The sequence below is a fragment of the Papilio xuthus genome, unplaced genomic scaffold, assembly GCF_000836235.2.
Source record: "Papilio xuthus unplaced genomic scaffold, Pxut_1.1 DF825017.1, whole genome shotgun sequence".
Lineage (NCBI taxonomy): Eukaryota > Metazoa > Arthropoda > Insecta > Lepidoptera > Papilionidae > Papilio > Papilio xuthus.
In genome coordinates, this window is record NW_013533632.1 from 2556220 (window position 1) to 2579789 (window position 23570).

At 32.9% G+C, this 23570-nt stretch overlaps 1 protein-coding gene across 4 annotated transcripts in view; it reads right to left on the reverse strand.

The window, feature by feature from the left end:
• MESK2 (misexpression suppressor of KSR 2) overlaps positions 1-21695 on the reverse strand; it is a 59763-nt gene extending 38068 nt beyond the window's left edge. For 2 of the 4 annotated variants that reach the window (XM_013324008.1, XM_013324009.1), the window contains exons 1-4: positions 17412-17871; positions 16991-17170; positions 16654-16728; positions 6663-6841 (exon numbers count right to left, since the gene is read on the reverse strand). In XM_013324008.1, the coding sequence (XP_013179462.1) occupies positions 6663-6841; positions 16654-16728; positions 16991-17169 (433 nt within the window). In that variant the 5' untranslated portion in view covers position 17170; positions 17412-17871. Of the gene's footprint in view, positions 1-6662; positions 6842-16653; positions 16729-16990; positions 17171-17411; positions 17872-21488 lie in introns of those variants that run through there. The other 2 variants (XM_013324011.1, XM_013324010.1) reach the window with 2 other exon arrangements.
• Between the last annotated feature and the right edge of the window lie 1875 nt (positions 21696-23570).

Here is a 23570-nt window from a genome sequence, read left to right on the forward strand (position 1 = left end):
GAGGGTCGCAACGACATAAAAAACCAACTTGACATAATGAAACTTTATAATTATTAACTGATTAGATGAATTTTTATTTACATCTTACTAGCTGTCGCCCGCGACTCCGTCCGCGTGGATATATAAAAAAAAAACTTAATTAGTGTAGCCTATGTGTTTTTTCAGACTATGTTCTAAACGTATGCCAAATTTAATCGAGATCCGTTCAGCCGTTCTAGAGATATATTCAAACACCCATCCATCCATCCACATCACATCGTTAAATAAAAAGCAGCTCGTCAAGGCATAAATTAAAAAAAAAGAATAAATAGTATCCTATGTCCTGGCTCCTGGCTTTAAGCTACCTACTCACTAATTTATTGCCATATCGGTAAAGCCGTTCTTGAGTTATAAATAGTGTAACTAACACGACTTTCTTTTATATATATATAAGATAATAAATTTCGAAATAGAATATGTAGTTGATATTCACTATTTGTAATGACGTCAATACTCTGTACTTCGAAACAATTTCCATACAAATAAAAATTTGAAAGGATACATACATACATAGTATCTGCGTGCGCGCACACACAATCAAATTAAGAACACCATGTCCATAATGTCTGTAAAACTGTTTGATTTAGAATCACATGGTCTATGACTGAGAAGTCGCCTTAATTTAGTTTTAGGAAAAAGAAATGTTTGCTTTATTGCATTTATGTCAAAATAATATCTAACATAACATCTTAATTAATATTCACGTCTACGTGTACGTACAATTATAACAAATGTATAGGTGTCCGTAGTCGAGTTTCGCTAATGAACATGTATTCACAGCTTTGATCAATGCAACTCACTAATTATGAGTTTTAAAATTATAATATGTACGTATGTTTTATATCCAAAGGATGTCACAAATTCGAATGATAAAAAAAACTAAAGAAATCTTATAAAAGTAAATTCGATATGTCACCCATCAAAATCAATTTATAGAATATAAATAAACATATATAAACTTTATGAATATCTATAAATCAGCTTTTTATGTGTTTCATAACCCGATGCCCGCTGAGATCCACTAAAACACATCCAGTACCAACAAACAAGCTGTTCTTAATGTTACATCAAAATGTTAGCGTTCGCATATTGCTCCCTAACTTTCCACCTTAAATGTAGTTCATACAAAAGGAGCTATGTAAACTGAAATTACAAAATGTACGCGTACGAAACGAGGTCGGCACGGGTGATCTTACGTAATAGACATTTTCCCTGAATCTCGAACGGAATGAAATTCAAGTCAAGCGTAACATCTTTCATAATCCAACAGCATCACGTTCCTGTTCTGAGAATCGGTCTAACATAGATTGCAGACGAGCAAATAATATATTATTTCTAAAAATATGTTGCATTCAATAAATAAACTATCCTTTATAACTTTTAAATCATTGATCAGATGGTTGTGATGAAACTGGCAGGATGTTTTGAGATTCGCATTTATATTGCCGTGAAAAGCAAATATTACCAAAGCATGAAATGCAAATGTGAATATTAATATTGTACAATTTCATAACACACTTTCGAACTGCTCGTCGTCTAGAGCTCTTATTCACTGCAATATATGAAATGGCGTCAAAAAATTGTATTAACTTTATAGACACTCTTTAAATTTATTTTACAGCTTCGGAGTCGAGGAAATTTGTTAAAATGTTTTTGGCTACGGCACCATTTTGGGAAAAAAGTTTATGAAGAAACACAAGATTCTAGATCAGAGATCCTAAACACCGATTAATTTTTAATAACTCAATCGTATCGGATCCTAACTCTTTGTGTCTAATGTATTATTAAACTTTAAATTATAAAGATTTTATCTCCGGAATCTAATAGTACCAATTTAGTATTTTGTTAAGCTTGTAGAACTTTTAGTACTTTTGTTAAAGCTGCTTTTTGCTAAATAGTACGTGACATTTTTTCCATTGCGAGGTTTTGAAATGAATTTTGTTTCACATGATACCTGCGATGCTACTGTATTATGGAATTTGATTCAATATTGAGTTGACTTTACACCGTGGAATAGAAAGGAACACTAGAAAAAATATTCAAAGTAAATAAATATGCGCACATAGAACTGGGCTTTGTCTTCAACAATTGACACTCAGCTAGCGAGCGACGAGAGCAAGCGACGTTCTCTCATTAGTTCATATGAACGTGAAAAAGAAAGATCTTTTAAATTCATAAAACATTTCAAGAAGTCGACTTAAAAAGTATAGCCATGTCAAGGTATGCAGTCGGTTTTACTTCGGCTTGGAATGTTCATTACGTTATATATTTTTTATAGAAGAGTCCCTTAGGTTCATAAATTATCCCTACTTCAGTAAAGTAATAATATGAAAAAGAATATGTAATATGTAGATTTTTGACAAACTGTTTTACTTATAAAAACGGTGCAAAATCTAATTGATGATCCAAGGATCGATTGCCTGGAATTACAGATTAAAAACTTCTTTATTTTCCGCCGTCGCCGTCCGCACGGGTTTAAAAAAAAATAGTAGCCAATGCGTTCTTATAGACTATGTTCTACATCCATGCCAAATTTCATCAAAATCCATTAAGCCGTTCCGGAGATACCTTTAAACAAACATCCATCCATCTAAACATACTCATTTATAGTATTAGTAACATTATATTTCCAGTTTGCAATAGATTTCGCAATACATCATTTACTCCCATCGGTATTTTTGATGAATAACAAGTCCATAGTTACAATAGTAGCTGATTAAAAGAAATTAAAATCAACGGAAATCCGCGAGAGTATATTACCACAGAAATAAAAATGAATCCGAGCGGGCAATTGAAAATGAAGCGCGCTGGTTGGAGACAGGTCTGTTTACCAGACAGACGTAGGGATTCAATAGCCGTTTACGGTGAGTAGGGTCGGATAGTGACGTCACCTATGGGATATAGCGAACGTAAGTTTCAGTTTCACGTTTTATAACGCTGACAGTAAAATTAAACTTTTATGTCACGCTCGAAGCAATAAAGGTAATGAAAAAAAAATTAAGTTCATATGATGAAGGTTTTTAATGATTTTCCTCGAAAATCCAAGGTGGATCATTCTTTTACATCGGAGTCGAAAATATTTATTTTATCTCAAAGAAAACAAAAAATTGTCTATTTTCTTTCTATAATTCAAACTGGAAAACAAACATTATAATAAATTTGAACGATTTAATAGTATTTATTGGTAGTTTAATAATCGCAAACAACATAATGATTTAAAAAAAATCTAACGATTTTTTCTTGAAAATGTGCAATTGAAAACAAACAATGCCCGATGAATAGAATCCAACACAAAAGCTGCAACGGTTGTTGTGCACTAAAAGATAAAATTATTTCCGTGCAATGACAAAAACCTTTTAATACGTCCGAGTGCTCTTTTATGTTAAAAAATTTAGTCCATTTCAATTTAACTTCAATCACCCTTTTGTTTTTTCACTATTAAACCTCTCTTTGTTTTATGATCCGCTTCTGAAAATATTAATCATATTCATGCGATACCCGAATGTGCAATGAATTTTCGATAAAGCAAATTGTGTAGGATTCCGTAATAGCGTCGTTGAATTTTAAAAAATCGCAATAGGTACCTAAATTTAATCACTGTACTGATATATTTCAGTTTAAAATGCAAATGAGCAAAAGGGTTGGAGACAGGCAGGCGACCGACCGTAAAAAATAAGCCAAAACCTTAAGGTATATAAAATCTTCAGCCCCAACTCCACATGAGTGAGATAAGGCCTCCAAGAATGCTGATGAGTAAAAATCCTTTCTTAGCTACGGTATAATGGTAGAAAAGTCTATGCCAAGATTCTTAGTCCAGTAGTTTGGGTAGCGCGATAATCAGTCTGTCAGTTTACGATAAGTTCCCGGTAAAAGGAGGGTTGGTCGCAGTAAAAAGTCTTGGTTGCGCAACATCCGAGAGTGGACAGGGGTTGCGAGTGCCGCCCAACTTTTTCGCCTCGCAAGAGACAAAGGAAAATATGGAGAACTGATCGCCAACCTTCGCTACTCGGAGAGGCACCTCAAGAAGAAGAAGTTTACGATAACGTTTTTGAAAAATCATCTTTTACGCAGACGATGTCCCGAGTACCTGGTATACTAATAGAAAGAAATTGATTCTAAAGTCTAATTTTATAAGAGGAAGACAATATTAATTAAATAAAAATGATGCAAACATTATGAAGTATCGTAATTAAAAAGTAAACGCCTAATTAAACTCGTTATTTTACAAGAGTCTGTGTTACGATGTTACTCAGACTGAAATTACAGAATATAAGTTAATATTTTGAAGTACTTTTCACGAAAAAAAAATATATTCTTGCTGTTTTCCTTTCGTGTTTTCGCTCTTCTAATAAATTATTTCAAGCCTCTCGAAACAAATACGTATGTACATTTTTAAAAATGTTTCATTTATTCATTTCACAAAAGGTTAATATAATTTGGCATTTGATGTGGCGGGTAACAAGAAAATGATACCTTGAATGCAAAGAAAATAAAGTAAAAAAAACTCCTTATAAATTAACCAAAAATGGTATAATTATGTACTTTTTCTTGTTTGTTCTTAGTATAACAATAGTATTAGTAGTAATTATCTTAATAAGGCTCTGATATGATATTCGGTTATATTTTTATAAGAACTAAGAGCCTTCAGATTTCCCCAGCGGTTGTCATGGACGATTGGAAAATCTTTTGAAGTTCCCGCGGGCATATGGGAGACTTTGATTTATAGGAAACCTTTCTTTGCAATATAATGATATTTTTATATACATCAAGGGACTGGCATACACTTTGATTTCTCGAGTACATGTTTTGGAAGCTCGTGCACGTGTTTTGTAGAAAATCTTACTATTGAGTTTTCACTGTCGAAAAAAAAAAGGTTTTGTTTTTCACTCAAAATAAACGCTCTTATTCTCAAAATAAACCTTATAAATTAAACTTAGGATACCTATAATGGATATTCCACAAAAGAAACAACAGTTTTGATTAGCATTCGAAATAACTTTATTTCTTATTAATCTCCAGAACGGTCGTATGGATCTCGCTGAAAATTTAAATAGATGTAGAAATAGTCTGGAAGAACACATAGGCTACTGATTTTTTTTTTATTCCGCGCGGAGTCCCGGGCGTCAGCTAGTATATTATTAAATTTATGAAGCTTTATATTTAGAATATTAAAGGGCAATGGCCGCCTCTATAAATAGGCAAGTAATAAGAAGAATAGGAAGCTTCTTTCTGGAATAACGTTAATCTTCTTTATGATCGCCCAATAAATATGATAAATAATTGTACAGTATAAAAGACGTCCGTAAAAAGTTAAGCGGCTTAATTAGAACAATACTCTTCTACCCTCACAACAGAATAACTCGGAAACAATGAAATTTCTCGTAAATAAGTAAATAATATTTTTATATCCAAACTACTAAGACTTTAATGCGAATAAAAATAGCTTAATTATTTAAAAAAATCAAATAACAAAATGTGTACAATATTTAAAATTAAATTAATACTGTCGTGTTTAAAATTTCACACCTTAATTAAGCACCTATAAATTCTCTATTCAACATTTCTCGCAAAATGAAATTCATGTGCACCAACGTTGAAAAGCTGAAACTTCGATAAAATTCCACAAGTGTAACACGATCGCGATACATTTACGTGGAATTCAACGTGAAAACGCAGCCGGAATTTTGCCGATGCAATGTAAGCCGAACAAGTGAAGAATTTCTAACTAAAGTCGGTAGCACACAGCCGCGAAAGCGAATCGATTGTGAAGCGAAACAAAAGCTGATACGAAATTTCATTTCATTTGGCTCGTCTTGAATAACCGTTTCGCAGACTTCACTAAGGGAAACTGAATGCAACATGAAGCAATCTCCATGTTAAATTCGTTTTTGCGTCTCTTTGTTACTGATGACGCTTTCCCTCGCTTTAGCTGTATGCAAAGGGCTATTTCGGTTACATCATACTAACTACTATGGCTCTTGTATATTCGCTTGTGTTAATAAAAGGTAGCAAAAATAAAAGCAAATAAAAATGTTTTCAATAATTCATTCAATAGTTTCAAAATTATTTTGTAATTAATAATATTTACGTATTACAGGTATGTAAAAGAGCAAAGGCAATTCGTCAGGCAGGTCGTTCTTTAGAAATTTAATAAGGCATTTGAGGTTCATATTGTGAACGCCAGGAACAACGCCGATGCTACATCAAAGTTAGTTTCCTTTACGATGAAGGCGGGAACCGTGCCTGAGAAATAGTTAAGTGCCGCGGTGTCGCGTCTCTGTAATTTCCGTGCAACTATGCGATGGAAACTAGATAGATTTTAGCGACAGGTATTCGTATAGGTAAAATATTTGAAACTGTTCGATGTGCTTTATGTTTGAAAATTACACGTTACGCAAAATGTCAAGGGTTGTAGATTTTCTTCATAAGTTATTTCTATACTGGAAGATATAGACATAATATAGGACCTTAATCATGTTCAAACTTTCTTACATAAAACCTTCCAATCAAAATTTTCAAGAATAGTGTTAATTTTTCAACAGACTTAAGATACTTTTTGTTAATTTTTTTGTACTTTTCGTGTCTTAGTAAGTCTCCAACTCGTAATATAAAAAAAAACTTACAGTTCATCCCGATGTCATGGTAGGTGATGATAGCGGGCTTGGAGCGGTCTCCCTGCACAGCCACCAGTATATCGCCGCGGTCGGTGCGCACGCGCACCTCGACGCACCCGCCCTCGCCGCTGAAGCGACGCGCGCTCGGGAACTGCAGCTGGATGTTCTTCAGCTCGATGTCGTCCATGCTGTAGAAATATATCACCTTAATATAGGAGAAATCAAATATCTTAGCAGCTCGAAACATCGTACGAGTAGCTGCTCAGAAAATCCCACACAAAAGGTACGACGGGTTATAAAGAAATACGCGAGGCGCTCAACTTGTTAATAATTGCTTGTACAATAATTAATTTTACTTCTTACTACCATTATAACTACGAATGTTTGGATGGATGGATGGAGATTTGTCCGAATGTATCTCCAGATCGACTCAACGGATCTCAACGAAATCTGTCATAGATTTAGAACATAGTCTGGAAGAACACAAAGACAACTTATTAAGTTTTTTTTAAATCCGCGCGGACGGAGTCATTGGCAAACTTTGTGTATTATAAATGTGGTACTTATTGAAATACGTTTATCGTTATACCATAATAAGGATTAAGTGTATCACTGACATATTGTACGAAAATAAAAAAAGAAATGAAACGCCTAATCTGGCGAATCCGAGAGAAATACAAGCGAAATGTTTGAGGTAAATATTTTCTTCAGAAAAGAATTTTCGTTTATATTTTATATGAAGTATGTAATCCTTTCAGTGTGGTATATTAATATTCACAAATTCTTATTTATAACTCTTCAGTTACGAATGTTAATCTATCTATATATAAAAAATCAATTGCTGTTCTTTAGTCTCGCTAAAACTCGAGAAAGGCTAAACGGATTTATCTTATCTTGGTCTTGAAATGTTCGTGAAGGTCTAGGGAAGGTTTAAAAGGTGAGAAAAATTCAAATAATTGGGAACTAATTAAGTTTTTTATTCCACACGGTCAGAGTCACGGGCGACAGATAGTATAATAAAAAAATATTTTCCTCTTTAGATTAAACGTATCAACAAAATGTTAAATTTTATCCGATGTCGATTTAATTTAGCAGTATAAAGGAGATCGTTTTAGATAACAAAAGTCCACAGATTTACCTCAAACAGGGGTAGTGTTCACGTTCAGATAGCCGCGTTAAATCCGACAAGCTGAAGCCTCAAAATTGCACTATACCAGAGCTTACTACAGTCGTTGAGTGCAGTTAAAATAACAAATCCATTTCAGTAGCTATTTATTGTAAAACGATGTAATCTCTCAGTTTTAACATTGAACTAAAATTGTTAAATGAAATCCATGCTATAAGTTTAAATATCGATTTATGTAAGTTATGTTTATGAAAAAAAAATGTAATGATTAGCCTATGTGTTCTTCCAGAGTATGTTTTACATCTGTGCAAATTTTCATCAAGATCCGTTGAACCGTTCCGGAGATACCTTCAAACATTCACCCATCAGTCCATCCATCCATCTAAACATTCGCATTTAAATATTAGGTTTCCACTGTCTAAACAAATGTCCAAAACATGTTTTCTGTATTTCAAAGAATTTGATCTTCTAATAGTTCAAGCAATAGGGTATAGAACTTGAGCTTGTAGTTTACTTAGTGAAAAATACTTTAAAAGGATGAAAACCAATCCTAAAATACCTTTAATATTTAAATAACTAAATAAAGAGTCGTGTAATTTTCCCTCATATTTTTTTAAACTAACAAAAAGTTTAATTAAAACTTTCAACGTAAGTTTATGTTATTTTTAATTAAAAAGTGTATCTAGTGCACTGAATTTCCTTTGAAGGTATATCAAAGATTTAATTTAGAGTGAAATTTTCACAGACCAACAAGAAATTGGATGCGCTGTCGTTTGCGTCTTTGAAAGTGTATTTGAGGACGTCGGTTTTCTATTAACGTCCCACAAAGTTAAATAAACTGATAGAAAGAAAAAATATACATTAAATATACGAACATTTTCTCTATTTTTTATTCATTCAATAACTCATCGTCTGTCATCATCATCAGCTCACTATACATCCCCACCGAGGGGCTCGGAGCCTACCCTAAGTTAAGGGTGATTAGGCCATAGTCAACCACGCTGGCCAAGTGCGGGTTGGTTGACTTCACACATAACTTTGAATTTCTACTCAGATATGTGCAGGTTGCATCATCATGTTTTCCTTCACCGTAAGAACGACGGATAAATGTACATAGGTAAATCGGAAATCGAAAAACACATTGGTACATGGCGGGATTCGAACCCAGCACCTGCAGATTGCAAATCAAGTGCTTGACCCCTGAGCCACCGACGCTCCTATCGCTTTTCATCATTTTTATATGAATAAAATCTAATAACTGTATGTTTACCTTCGATATGAACGTACAGTCAGCGTCATATAGATCGTAACAGACAAGATATGCAAATATATAGGTACATCAAAAGTAATCAATTATATCGGTACAACAAAAGTACTCAAAATAATAGATACATTCACCCTGCTCAAATACATCGGTACATACACAGCGTCAAATATATGAGTACATGCAAGATGCTCATAAATATCGTAGCAGCCACAGCGTCATAAGTAACGAAGCAGTCAAGGTGCGCAAAAATATCGGTACATTTGACAAAATTGAACTCTATCTCTATATACTTGTGATACAATTTGGAATAAACTACTTCTGTTACATTCATTTGACACTTTGCATTAAAAATTTTTCAAAATTTACTAAAAGTGTTCGACGCGGATGACAAATATTCGGTAGATAAAACCAACATCAAATTTAAGTTTGTCATCATATATGCTAGTTTGGTCTCGTGGCCTTACCGTTCGCCGCCGTTGGTACGTAAGTTCGGCGGTTCAAATCCCAAGCAACTATTTTTTTTTGTTATTTTAACTTTTTAATTTATATCTTGTCTGTTACGATCTATATGACGCTGACTGTACATAAAACTGTGAACAACAATTATTTCGGGTTTTAAAAACTTAAAAATATAGAAAGTATTTGTTTTTAGTGCACCTCTTTGCACTAAGCTGTGATATTATTATTACTTTTTTTTATTGCAACCTATGCTGAGTTTAGCTACATACACATAAAAGACTCATTCGTAAAATGTTATCAAATTTTTGGAAGCAAAAAATCTACAGAAGCTACTATTCAAGAACATCCTAGGCTTAAAGGTTATTTTTTTATCCGTTACAAAAAAAAAGACGAAAAATTCCATTCTTATATTTCGTATTCTTTAAAAATGCATTTCCTTCAGTGAAGAAATATTATATCAAAGTTTTAAAACCTTGTTCAAAGATAGGTTCAAATACTTTTTCGTCATTACCCGTCGGAGGATGCATTATCTTCTTCTTTTGTTAGCTTCACGAATAGATTCATATGACTGGGTATTATATTTAATCCATTGTTATACTGACTGAATATGAACGCTTAAAGTGCACTTTTTATAAAATAAGGAGGCAAACGAGCAGCGGGAAAGTATTCACCGACGGCCATGGATATCTGCAATACCAGAGAAACCGCAGATGCGTATGTTCGAAAAGATATATTTATGTTTGAATTTTCCTATAAAATGCATAAAAAATATAGATATAAGAAGATATATCCAGGACAACTGCATAGAACTCGGTGTAATGTAGAACATATCCTGAGAGAACAAGAGGTACTAAGTTTTTTTAATTCCACGGACGAAGTAGGAGACAACTAGTCTTGTAATAAATAGAAGTGAGAAAGGAAATGATCCTCCCATGGTTATGTTGCGTCGAATTAATATGCTTGAATAAAAAAAAAAACTTTGAATACCAACGAATAAATACAGTGTAACAATAACAGTTAACTAATTTTCAGTTCAAACGTAACTCAATTATGCTGCTCTGATTTCGATATGTTGTTTGCTATTTGAAACAAAATGCTTACGTTGTGCAAACGATAATTGCACATGCAGTAAATTATAAGCCACACTAAACGACCAGACAAACTGAAAAATGTGTATTGTTTTGTTTATTTATTTGTATAAATGAAAGTCAATATTAACAATTAGATTTTTTTTTTATAACTTTTAATTAAAACTAGTTGTCGCCCGCGACTTTGCCCGCGTGGATATATAAAAAAACTTACTTAGTGTAGCCCACCCATCCATCCAGTTCTTGAGTTATAAATTGTGTAACTAACTCGACTTCCTTTTATATATATAGATGAGATTTTGGAGAAAGTAGTATAATATTAGTGATTAAAAAATAATTGCCAATGAAATTCACAATCTTCCTAATATTATGAATGTGAATATTTAGATGGATGGATGGATGTTAGACTGAGTCTCCGGAATAGCTCATCGGATCCTGATATAGTTTGGTATAGATGTACCATATTATCTAAAAGAACACAAAGGCTACTAATTAAGTTTTTTCTAATTATCTGCGGACAGAGTCGCGGGTAAAAACTAGTCTCAAATAATCTTTAAAGTAGACATTATTGATATCCTCCTGGTAATCAAAGATTATAACGGAAGACATTTATGAGACAAAAGTTTATAACTTATAATAAAACGTGAAAACTTCGCGACGATGTCACATTAGTAACAAAAAAAATGTAAACGTACCAAGATCAAGATGCTTATGTTCTTTACTGGCGACCTATATTCGGTCCAGCTGTTTGTAGTAGCCTGGCTCATTCATTAACAAACTCAAGTCTCCGACTATGAATAGAGATTGCATACTCTTGTACTACTTCAAACTATAATATGTATAAGAAAACTTGACTATCTCAAGCTGTATGACATTTTTTATTCGAAATATTTAATTTACATTATAAAAATATTCGCGACACAAGTTTCTTACATATATGTAAATCAACAAAATGATATAATAGTTTAAAAACCTCAAATTTAAACAAATTAAAGTTAGGTGCGTCAATAAATCTTACTCCTTACTAATATTATAAATGCGAAAGTTTAGATCGACGGATAAATGGATCGATGTTTGTTAGGAGTTATCTCCGAAAATGCTGAACCGATCGTGATGAAATTTGGTAATGACGTAGAACATAGTCTGGAAAAACACATAGTAATATTTAACATCGTTGATTGAAAGAGTATTAAAAGAATCTAATCGAGTTCATTATTTGAAGGGCGGACGTTGACAGTATCCAGTCTAAACTAAATATAATCTGTGCTAATAGGCTTAAACTCTTGAACCGTTCATGAAGATACAATTAACGCATTGTACTCGGGTAGGGTTAAGGCTTTAAGTTTGATGTCCTTACGAATAAGGTCGTATTGTTTGACGTTTTGGTGTAGCTGTGGCCCGTTTTGGCCGGGATTCTGAATCGACCGCTCTTGCTGGCAAACGGCCAGGACGGGGTCGGGGCCGACGGCGCAAGTTACTTTCAATTTGTGAACGTACCAAGCACCAACTGTTATATATTTTTAATACATGCAATCGAATAAAGTACCCCTTGTGAGGTACACTTTATAATGAAGACTGAATTTGAAGTAATTCCGATGTAGTTAAACATTGGTGTATTAACTTTACGGTTACAGTTACTTGTTCCAATCCTCTCCCAAACGTAATGAACAATTTAATTCCCTTGTTCTGAACATGAAATCTTCGACTAAGTAATGGAGATTAGTCGCAAGTCTAGACTTCCGAAAGTATATGTACAGAAACGCCAGTCACAATTTTCAATGCGTTGGATGAAAATTCTTCAACCGACAGATCTTTTACCAAGTGCAGTGAAGTATGTTAGATCCTACATGAACATACTCTCATCCCTTTTATTATTCTTGTAAAAAAGTGAGATAACAATATAATTTTGTACAACTGTTTTAGACAGTGGAAAATTCATCTTTACAGAATTTAAAGTCTGCGTAACAAACGCTAATTACTTTGTATTTGCTTTACTTATTTTGTTTTTGACGTCTTGACATGACAAGGTGTTAAAATGATGAAGGTTATTAAATTAATTTGTATTTTGTTTAAATGTTTGTAACCAGGACTGAATACAAGAGTCTTTAGATCTTAAAACTGGTGGGTAGTAACATATTTTTTTTTATATCAAAAGGTGGCAAACGAGCGAGCTGCCACCTGAAATCGCTGAAATAGCGAAGTGACCGTTGCCCATAGACATACGCAATTGCATATGCGTTGCCTACCTTTAATCGACGGAGAAGAGGATGCACAGAATGAAAATATTTTCCCCTTCCATGCATCCTCTCATCCGGAAAGTCCATTTCCACTTCCCATCCTTTCCTTATAAGAAAAAGGGTGGGAAGGGAAAGAGGACTAAATTAGGCCTCCGGGACGCACACACATCAGACGAAACGCGGAATTGCTTCCACTTGACGCCTGTCTTCTGTGTGGTCGTGGTATTTCACCGGGCGAGCCGGGCCGATTCGTGCGAAGATGTTAAAGCGGGCTCTGCCACTGTTAAATATTTTTTTTCATAATAATACAAATTACGATTTTAATAAAATAAATAAAAATCTCAAGTATCATTTTAGTTGTGGAAAACCTGGCCATAAACATTGATCTGTTTATAATCTGTAATTTAAAAAAAAAGAGCCATTTTATTTTATAATTACGTGGCAATATTTAAAACGCATACTGACAAGGTTTACTACTCAACCAAGCTAGGTTAGTACTAATTACATTAGCTTATCCTGTATATCTATACTATCATTCGTTCTACATAACAGAGATTGTGACATGTGCTCAAATGTGTGTCCAATCACATGTCATAGTAGCAGAGTAGTGGACACGAGGTTAGGGTAGGATTGGCAGAGGAAGGATGTTAGTTGATTGGGTATCGATAATTAATTTATTAGTTACCGATTAAATGGTTACTATAAATAGTATTAAACCTATTGAGTTCCCGTTGGTCCAATCGTTCCCATTGGGCCATGGAATCCATAGAATCAATCGGCCTAAAAGGAGTTATGGAACATTAAGGTAAAAAAAATATAAACAGAATGAAATAGTCTATAAAATGGGTGTTGTAACTTGAAGGTGAGAATCAAATAACCTCAAGTCTATTGATCATATTTCAACGTATATTTATTACGATTACGTGGGCAATTATTTTATGCAGTATATTTACTGTACTTACATAAATATAATTGTAAATAAAAAAATTACATAGCCAAAGACTTATACTTGATATCTTGATTGTTACTACTTAAGCATCAAAGCAAACGAAATAAGTAACTAGCTGTCGCCCGCAATTCCATTCGCGTGGAATTTAAAAACAAAACTATAGAGATGTGTTCAAACTATGTTTTATGTTTATACCAAATTTCACATTTATATTAGTAAGATAACAATTTTGTGACATATCTTTTAAGATATATTTGTTGTGTCTTCTTATTCTATCTTTGTTGTGCCATCACTTTAGTATTTCAAAGTGACGAAAACGAGAAGTTTACTTTGTAAAAAGATATCTTTGTTCGCTGTACTTTATTTATTTCTAGTTGTACTTTCAAAGAATGCAATTTCGAGGTGACACCAAAGGACTTTGCTACACAATGTTTTAGATGGTTGTGTGAACAAATAGAATACACTTTCAAAATAATATTTTTCACATTTTGTTATGTAATTACTATATACTTCTTTCTTTCTTCCTTTGCAAATAAAGATGTTCTTTGGCAGAAAGAATTAGATAAGAAAATTATTTTTTTTAGCACGTAGCCGTAAATGTTTGCTCTTATAAGACTGCTGCACTTTAAGAAAACTTACTAATATTATAAATACGAATGTTTAGATGGATGGAAGGTCTCCAAAACGGCTGAACGGATCTCGATGAAATTTGGCATACATATAGAACATAGTCTGGTAAAACACATAGGCTACTGATTATGTTTTTTTTAATTCCTCGCGGACGGAATCGCGGGCGAGAGCTAGTCATTTACTATCGACGAAAAAATAAAACTCTCTTTGTTATTTGGTCGTGTTAACTGTCGCGATACGACGCCATTATTCTATTAAAGACCCAATTCATACAATGACCCAAGCTTACAGCGCACAAATGTTCAACGTACATTGCGGCCCTAACTATATCCATCGCGTTTAGTACTACTATTACGTCATACGTGGTAAAAACAAAGACCCAGTTAAAGTCAATGTAACCTAAATATGTCAATATTGTAGAATGAGGACTACGCTTACTAAATAAAATAACTGCTTACATTTGTTATGTTTCTTGACAGCCCTAAATCATATTCTTATAGACGTATGAATAATAAATCTTTCCAGTTAAAAACTGCAATTTAATGTATTCACATAATATTAGCACATTGCATCTCTTGTACATACATTCGAAATTAGTCTGATAGAAGTACTATAACAAAGGTGTAATTTTTATTTCGCAGATATTTTGAATCACACATGATCAGAAATTGAACAGCTGCAAAAGTATGAACATAGCAGCGAATGAGATTGAAATGATTACGTTTCCTTTAAGTACTCGTGCTTGTAACTGACTTCTCTACTAAGAGGTTCGCCGTCATTTAGTGGTCCCCCGCAACGTTGACCTAACCGTCGATAAATCTAGTACAAGGCCTGCCTCAGCTGACATCCTGTATGCATCTATCTACAAAAACTTCTAGCTCTATGTATCTTGTCTTAGAATATGTAACTTTACTTATGGAAAGAATCTCTTAATAATTAAGAACTATCAGCGTATTATTATAAAAAGAGCGTACTCGTTAGGTGAACGTACTGTGCGTCCTGACGCTTTATGATATAAAAAAGACCGGAGATCCAATTAAACGGTCGGTCTATTTTAGTTGCCATGAATGAGGACGAATCTGCATCCCGTTTATTTGTCTATAATAATTGTTACTTACTTTTATCGTAACACGAAATTCGAAAAATATCTCTATGACTTAATTTCTTCCTTCGCTCTTACATCTTTTTAGCCTTTATTCTCATTACTTTCTTGTTCATTAGCCCATCTAGCGATGAATGACCAAGTAGTAATGATAATAAAAATGGCTTTTAAGAGTAATAAGGTTGATTTATATTGCGTGTAATAACATTTATCATGTCAAATTATTGCGTACTAGAGGTCTCCCCCGACTTCATCAGCGCAAAATTAAAAAAAGTAGCCTATAATATGCCCGCCTGCATCAGCTGCTGTAAAAATGGGTTAAATCGTTCCGGAGATTACCTCGACCAAGCGAGGCAGACAGACAGGCACAAGAATTGCCAAAAAAAATGGTTTTTCGTTATCAGCAAATACATATTTTGTACGAAATAAATTTGTTTTCTCGATAGTACATACTGACACTCTTTTTTATATGTATCGATATATTAAGATACCTTTGAAAAATGCTGCTTATATGTGTCAAAGACAACACGTCAGCTAAAGTAACACAATGCTGTGTTAGCAATCAATTTAATTTACGCAACCGCCAACAGGGCGTGGCGGAAAAAAGACAAACAGATTTTTTTTTGTAATAAATGGAAATTATATTCTGCTTTGACATTAATAAAATAATATAAACCATAAAATAAAAATATATTTTATTAAGTTTTCTTTTCAATAAATGAAAAAAATCTACGATTAAAATTGCCGTACGTTCAATTTTTCAGTTTTTTTTTTACAATTACCTAAGCTGTTTTTTAAGTTTTTTTTTAAATCTGCTTAGGTTCATCATCCTCTTACTACATTTATTTAATAAAAGTCGGGATTTTTTAAATATTTTTTTTTATTTTTTTTAGGATAGTGTAATTTTTTTACCAGAAGTGACTTCTTTAGTAAAGAAAACATCTTTAGCATTTTTATTCAATATATGCTTCATTCAAAGACTAAAAATTATTTAAAAGTAAAATAAGTATTTAAATTATTAAAAATAACTTATCAATAAAAAAAACTGCCATAAAAAATATTTTTTTATGTAGCATTAACAATTAATTACATTATTTGTCTTTTTTTATGTAAAAATGTTCTTTTTTCTTAGTTCTCCTTACCTGAGTAGGGCTGTTTCTTCAGCATTCAGAGAAGGCATCTTCAAGTGATTGTTCTCTGCGTCCAAGATTTGATTTCTGTAATAGTGCAAAATACTTAGCATACTTTTATTGGCCCATCTACTCAATTATAATTGCAATTGTGCAATCAAAATCGCTTCAAAAGAAATCTTATTTTAAAACATTTATATTAAATATTTCATCCAAAATTATATATAAATAACATCTAAAGAGTTAATATAAGTGCAAATTATATAAACTAAATAGCAAGCCAGTCAATATATAATAAAATAAAACAAAAATTAAGCAAAGCCTAGCTCAAAGCTAGCAATTCACTTACTCCGTTAATGGTTCGTTCATTTCACAATGTTTTCTATACAGTAACGGTCCTAACTTCCTTGCAGCTCCACCAAGATGAAGAATTTTCTTATAACCCCCCTTATTGTTAGGAAGAGTTGTATCATTGTACACCTTGCCCAAAGCAGTGTACGAACTGCCATTCAGCTGGCCGCGATGCATGCTAACTCAACATTAAAACAGAATAAAATAAGCCTCAAAAAAACCAAGCAGACAGTTAATGCCAGTTCCATGCAAAGACAGAAAAAAGAAAATAAAAATTAAAGCATTTAAATTAATTACAAAAGTTATTGCTCTAGTTTTGAAGTTACGAAACTATTGTGAACTTCGCACTTTTAAAGCAGCGTGTAAAAAGTTATAAAAAAATATATAAAAGACAAACTAATATTTTTTTTTAATCTTACCTTAGTTGGGAAGTTCCCGTGACTTTTCTTTCAGCGGGCAAGAAGTATCTTATGCGAACACGATTCGAAAATTCACTAAGTGAGTGTAGTAGAAGTCGACTATTTCATGTGGCGACGACTGTTACTCTAGACTGCTGTCCTCGCAGTGCAGACTTTGAAGCAATATCGCAGCTCACTTCTCGCTGATCTGACGACGCATGCGTACCCATTACCCACGAACACGTCAATTATTCAATCGAAAGCCCGGGAAGTTATGAAGACATGAATTCACTAACATTTTAAGAAATTTTGATTTGAGTATACCTAAGATTTAAAAATGAAAAGACTCAATTTAGATCGATTAAATAATCACATAGTGTCAGTAAATAGTTTTCAGATAAAATTTGTAACTAATTAATGTAATGTTCCTTCAGAAAACTCTTAAAAAATAATTTATTACTACCTAAAAATTAAAATAAACACCCAATGTCATGTTGAAATGTTTACTAACAATTTAACAGAGTTGCCAGTTGCCAAAGCTGTCAAATTATGGACCAAATATTATAATTTTAGATTAAGTAAAACAATTAAAAAAACTGGGCAGTTGGAGAACATGTCTTCAAAATATAAATAAATGGTAGGTTACTTATAAAAGCAACACTTTTGTTCTTCTAAAAATTTTTGGTAAAATCGTTTGTGGAATTAATTCAAATAAGGAAATTATTTAAAATCCTATAGTACGAGAAGCGATTAAAATAAAGTTTTTAACTTAATTTATGAATTAATTCAGAACATCTATAACACTGATAAATATACCTTTTGCCCGCGACTTCGTCTGCGCAAAATGAAATAAGGGCGAAAAATCTCTTGTACTCGAGAATATGTTTTATATCTATGTCGAATTTCAATAGCATGTTGTGTTGACTCACTACGGAGTTGTCGAGTAAATATGTATAAATCAAATGTATCCCACGAGAATCGTACACATTTCGGGGATCAATGTTTTCTTCGAGACTGTATTACATCTATACCAAATTTCATCGAGATAGGTTAAATCGTTCTGGAGATACCTTCTAACACACATCCATCTATCTTATCTTATATAAATATTCGCATTTACAATATAAGTTAGATTCATGCCAGTTAAATATCAAGAAGAGATTCTGCTTGAAAATACCGCCATCTATTAAAATTTTTTGTGAACCTTCCTAAAATGAAGTTTTGAGAGTTTTACAAAACTGCTTCATCTTACTGCTAATAGATGGCGCTATACTGTATTCCATTAATAATTTTTTAAAATTCATCCATGTAAAAATTTAACTATTTAACCAATTACATAAATTATTTTATAAACCAAATAATTATTAGAAAATAATTAAAACAATTAAAAAAAAGTGTCATGAGTTTAATTTGCTGTTTGATCCGTTCCATTAATATTTAATAATATTCTCCTTAAATATATCCAAATTATTATAAATACGTTTAACAAATATAAGTACATTAATACATACCGCCTGTTTTAGTGTACTTACGAATCATTAAACTAACTGCGTCAGAGAATCCCGAACTATAGCTACGAAGTTTTATAGTGCAATGGCTTCAACTCTAAATAATGCAACTAACATTAGGACGTTCGGAGTTCACGTTCGTGTCACCGTCATATAATGAATTTCGTTGGTTTGTAGACATAATCTCACTGCATTTGCACTAGATAAATTTTATTTCTGTAAAGTTTTTTTTAAATAATGCCTTAATTATTTGGAACAGATTAATTAAGACTTAGATAAGGTGTGTTGGACATACTATTTATTACAAAATAAGTATTTTAAATCTATCATTTCCCTATTCTTATCTCGTTTACGTATTTACCTTTCTTCTTTCAGATCGATGTATCTTCCGTCGTGTCTTAGGTGTGTTTTTTTAACGACCCACCTGCAAGCACTACGGTCCCAACTTTTTTATTATGTTTTAAACCCAATAGAAGAATAGCAGATTTTTACATATTACGTCTCTGACGTTAACAAAATGACTGTGGCATATGCACTAATCGTGGAGCACATGTAGAAAGTCTAACGTCGCGTCGCGTCGGGGCAGTTGAAAACCACAATTTAGGTCATCCATGTTAGGAACTATGGATAAATTATTAATTTGTGGACTTTATATGAATATTTACTTGATCATTGCGACTCGGAACCAATTGAATATATTTATACCTTACCAGTATTTTTTAAATTCCGCCGGTGACTATGTCCGAATTAAAAAAAAACTTAATGAGTAGCCTATGTGTTCTTCCAGAATAGGTTCTACATCTGTGCAAAATTTCATGAAGATACGTCGAGTCGTTCCGGAGATACCTTCAGAGAAATATCCATCCATCCATAAGATAACCAGCTGTCGCCCGCGAATCCGTCCGCGCGGGATTAAAAATATAGATGTTGGCTAATTCTCAGACCTACTCAATATGCTCACAAAATTTCATGAGAATCGGTCAAGCCGTTTCGGAGGAGTATGGGAACGAAAATTGTGACACGAGAATTTTATATATAAGATAATAAAATTAAAACGTATAAGTTTTTTTTTCATAATGTAAAGAATTTTTTTTTATGATTAAACATTGTAAGTTATGTTTCTCAGTAACTCGAGCAGGATATTCATCTGATAAGTAATCACAATAAGGCTTTGTTGACTACCATGGTGAAAACAATAGTGTAACCAATTTGTTTATAAATATTAAGAAAATTGCAGTGTCTGTATGTTATATCGAAGAAAAAGAATATATCGTACACATGTTTTTTTTTGCGTAGTTGATAACCGAAAAAACATTTTTTTTGTATAATTGTCTGTCCTCCTGTTTGTCAGTCTGTATGCCTGCTCTCAAGGCCACGTTCCAAGGCAAGATTTTATTGCGTAGTTGATAAACGAAATAACATTTTTTTTATTATTCTCTGTATGTCAGTCCGTAAGTCTGCGTTCCAAGGCATCGTTTGTTCCAGGTAAACTTCTGATTATCTGGACCGATTATGTCAAGACTTGGGGCATAATATAGGCTACTTTTTTTAAATACTTTTTACAGCAATGATAGAACATAAGATGTCAAAAAAGATTATAAATCTGAATTTATAGTGGGAGACAAAAACCGTACCACGGAAGCATGGAAAAATGACCTTGCTGTTTGGTGATACTATTTTATTATGTCACGTCATACTCAAGAAGGGCAGCATTAATATTCATTAAATTAAAAGCACTCGAACCCCACATGTATATATCTATATTTTATGAATGTAGAAGAAGCAAGATAGGTGTCTGGACCGCGACAAAAGGAGAATCGTAGTAACATTGATAACACCTCATTGGATAAATAACTAATGGTCTGTCTGTCTGTATGTCTGTCATAAACTTAAAAGGTAAGTTACTACGCCTTATTTTATCATGCAAATTAAACGTCGTATCTCGGTACTAAAAACAAATGAGGAAAAACATTCAATATTAGACAAGGTACTAGAAAAACAACAAAATATAACTTGATGATATGAGGTTTGATAGATTGTTTTTATAAACAAATTGTGAAATAGTATATAAAAAAATATCGACTCGTATCTGAATTATATATAAACCTTTGAATTAATTACAGACCTGTTATAACGTTCTTGAACTTTGATTCATAGAGAATTTACAAACACGACTACTTTAGTTTGATTTCTTCATAACATTATTAAATTTAAAAATGAAAACATATTCGTTTTTTAAACAAATAACCCTAATTATATATATCTCATCATTGCAGTTTAAGCCCGTTTTTTTATCAATGACGTGCTAGTTTTTTCTCGCGGATCCGTGCGCAATTTAAAAAGTAAAAAGTGTATGTTTTCTTCCAGACTGCATTTAGATCAGTAGATCCATCCATACATACATAAACTTTCGTGTATCTAATATTAGTAAGATCAATAATATCAAGGTCAAGAAAGATGATAAAGAAAATTTTTCACGTCTTAAATAATAAATCAATGATTTAAACTTTAACTAACCTTTAACTGACTACAAAGAATCCATCAATAAAAGGCTTAATCATTTTTAATTATAATTTTTAAGTTTACTTACTAAATATAAGACGGGACGAAGTCATGTGAAGCCTCTCCAACTTTTTTGAAGCGTCCTGATATATACGAAGCGACAAATCTACGATCACAGGTGAAAGTAACACTAGTAGCTTGAGACGAAACTTCATCCCCAACGAAGCCGAAGTTATCCATTTTTAAATTATAGGCCGCGGAAACGTCCACTCGATAGTAATACTTGTAAGCATAGAGCGCGGCAAACGACTGAATTATTTCTATGACCATATAACGTACGCGGGCGCGGTGCATTGTTAATTCAAAGTTCCGAAGCAACTAAAAGGCCTTTTATTCAACATGTTATTAACTTGTGTACATAGTGGATTGGCACTAATTTTATGTATTTATGAATGCATTTATGCAACTAAAATATTTGTGAAAAAAGTAGAATATACTCGACAATGAAGCTTTCTTTAATCCAGTCTCTAACATATAGCTAATTTCGATAGCTTATATTTCTTATTCATTTATTAACCTTATTCTCAATATTTTATTTCTTAATATTATATTAAAAATTGAGCACCACCGGCTGCGGAGTCCCATGACTCAAACAATCAATGGTCAAGGCTGCAGAGACAGGAACCTTCTCACGATGCGTGCGGTTTCTAGGATAACTGCCTTTTGTATTGGGCCCTTAACCCAACTGTTTAGTGAGCTTCTTGAGATGTTGGTCGAAGCTCTTCGCTATTAGTCCATTCACCGGTACGACTATCAGAATAATGGTAGTCGATTTCGATAGCTATAATATTACAGAATTAGATTGTTTTTAAATGAAATGGATTTTTTTAAGTCGCATTTTTCCTTTCCATTTTATCCCTTTTCGCGTATACAAATTTTTTTTCGAAATATGTAAATATACACCTATCGTGGTCAGGTACATTTGACCTAATGTTACACGACCTACTAAGGGCTAAGGCACCCAACATCGAGGAGTAAAGTGATTGAAGCCTACACTTCAGCCCGCACTGGATTACGGATGATGTCCAAGTTAAACAGCGAGTGAAATGAAACCATAAAAAACTGTGCTATTGTTTACAATTAATTATAGGGGGAAATCAATATTCGATATCGCACAATTTCTGATTATCCGCGGTATTTTACAAATGTTATAATTAGTATGGTTCTAAAGATCGCAACAACTTTAGTATGATCTATTGTTTAGAAAGGCATTTAATTATTTATGCACGTACTTTTATAATTAAAGTAATTTATTGATTGTGTTTTTGTTTAAATAATTCTGTTAACGCTTTACAAAAATAATAAAAAAAATTATTTTAAGGTTATTTTTGTCTATGTAAATGAAGACAGAAATATGTTACTAATACAATCTGTGTTGCCAGACGTATGGGTCTGGGAAGAAGTTTTTTTTTTGTATCACATTGGTAATGTGGAGTAGAAGTACAGAAAGTTTGTAATGTGTTAGGAATATTATAAGAATTAGACAAGTATCGATTGTGGTCAAATTTCGACCAATGGGTGGCGACTAGTTTGAGTCAAATCTCCTATGACTTGAGCTACACGTCTCTCTGTATCCAAGACTGCGAACCGTTTGATCCATTTCATAAATTTGTTTCATAAACTTTCCTCTTTGCCTATTTACTGAATATGTTTTGGCGAAATATTGTTGTAAGTTAAGTCACGAATGCGGGGTACCTTGTTTCAATGTTTCCTTGGGTTTTGCATTTTTAGTGAAATATTACTTACAAAGAATATTACTCGTAAACATTGACAACTCTAAGTTTAACTTAAATATGCTTTACGAAAATAGTTAAATAAAGGAAACAGGGCAATAAAAACTTAACCTTAACAATTTATCCAATTATATGAATGACAACAAACATTTATTTTATTTACAGAAATTGTTTTCACAATTTGTCAAACATCGTGATAAGGTAGTGTCTGTTCCTGTACGAATTAAACGCTTCGCCGATTCCCGGAATATCATCCGTTACGGTTCCCAGTATTGCCACCGAGCAAGGACCAACTATTCTCTTACAGAATAAAAAAGCCCTTTGTCTTATATGACTGGATAATTGTCGAAGCTTAATCTCCGCTGAGTTAGTTGATT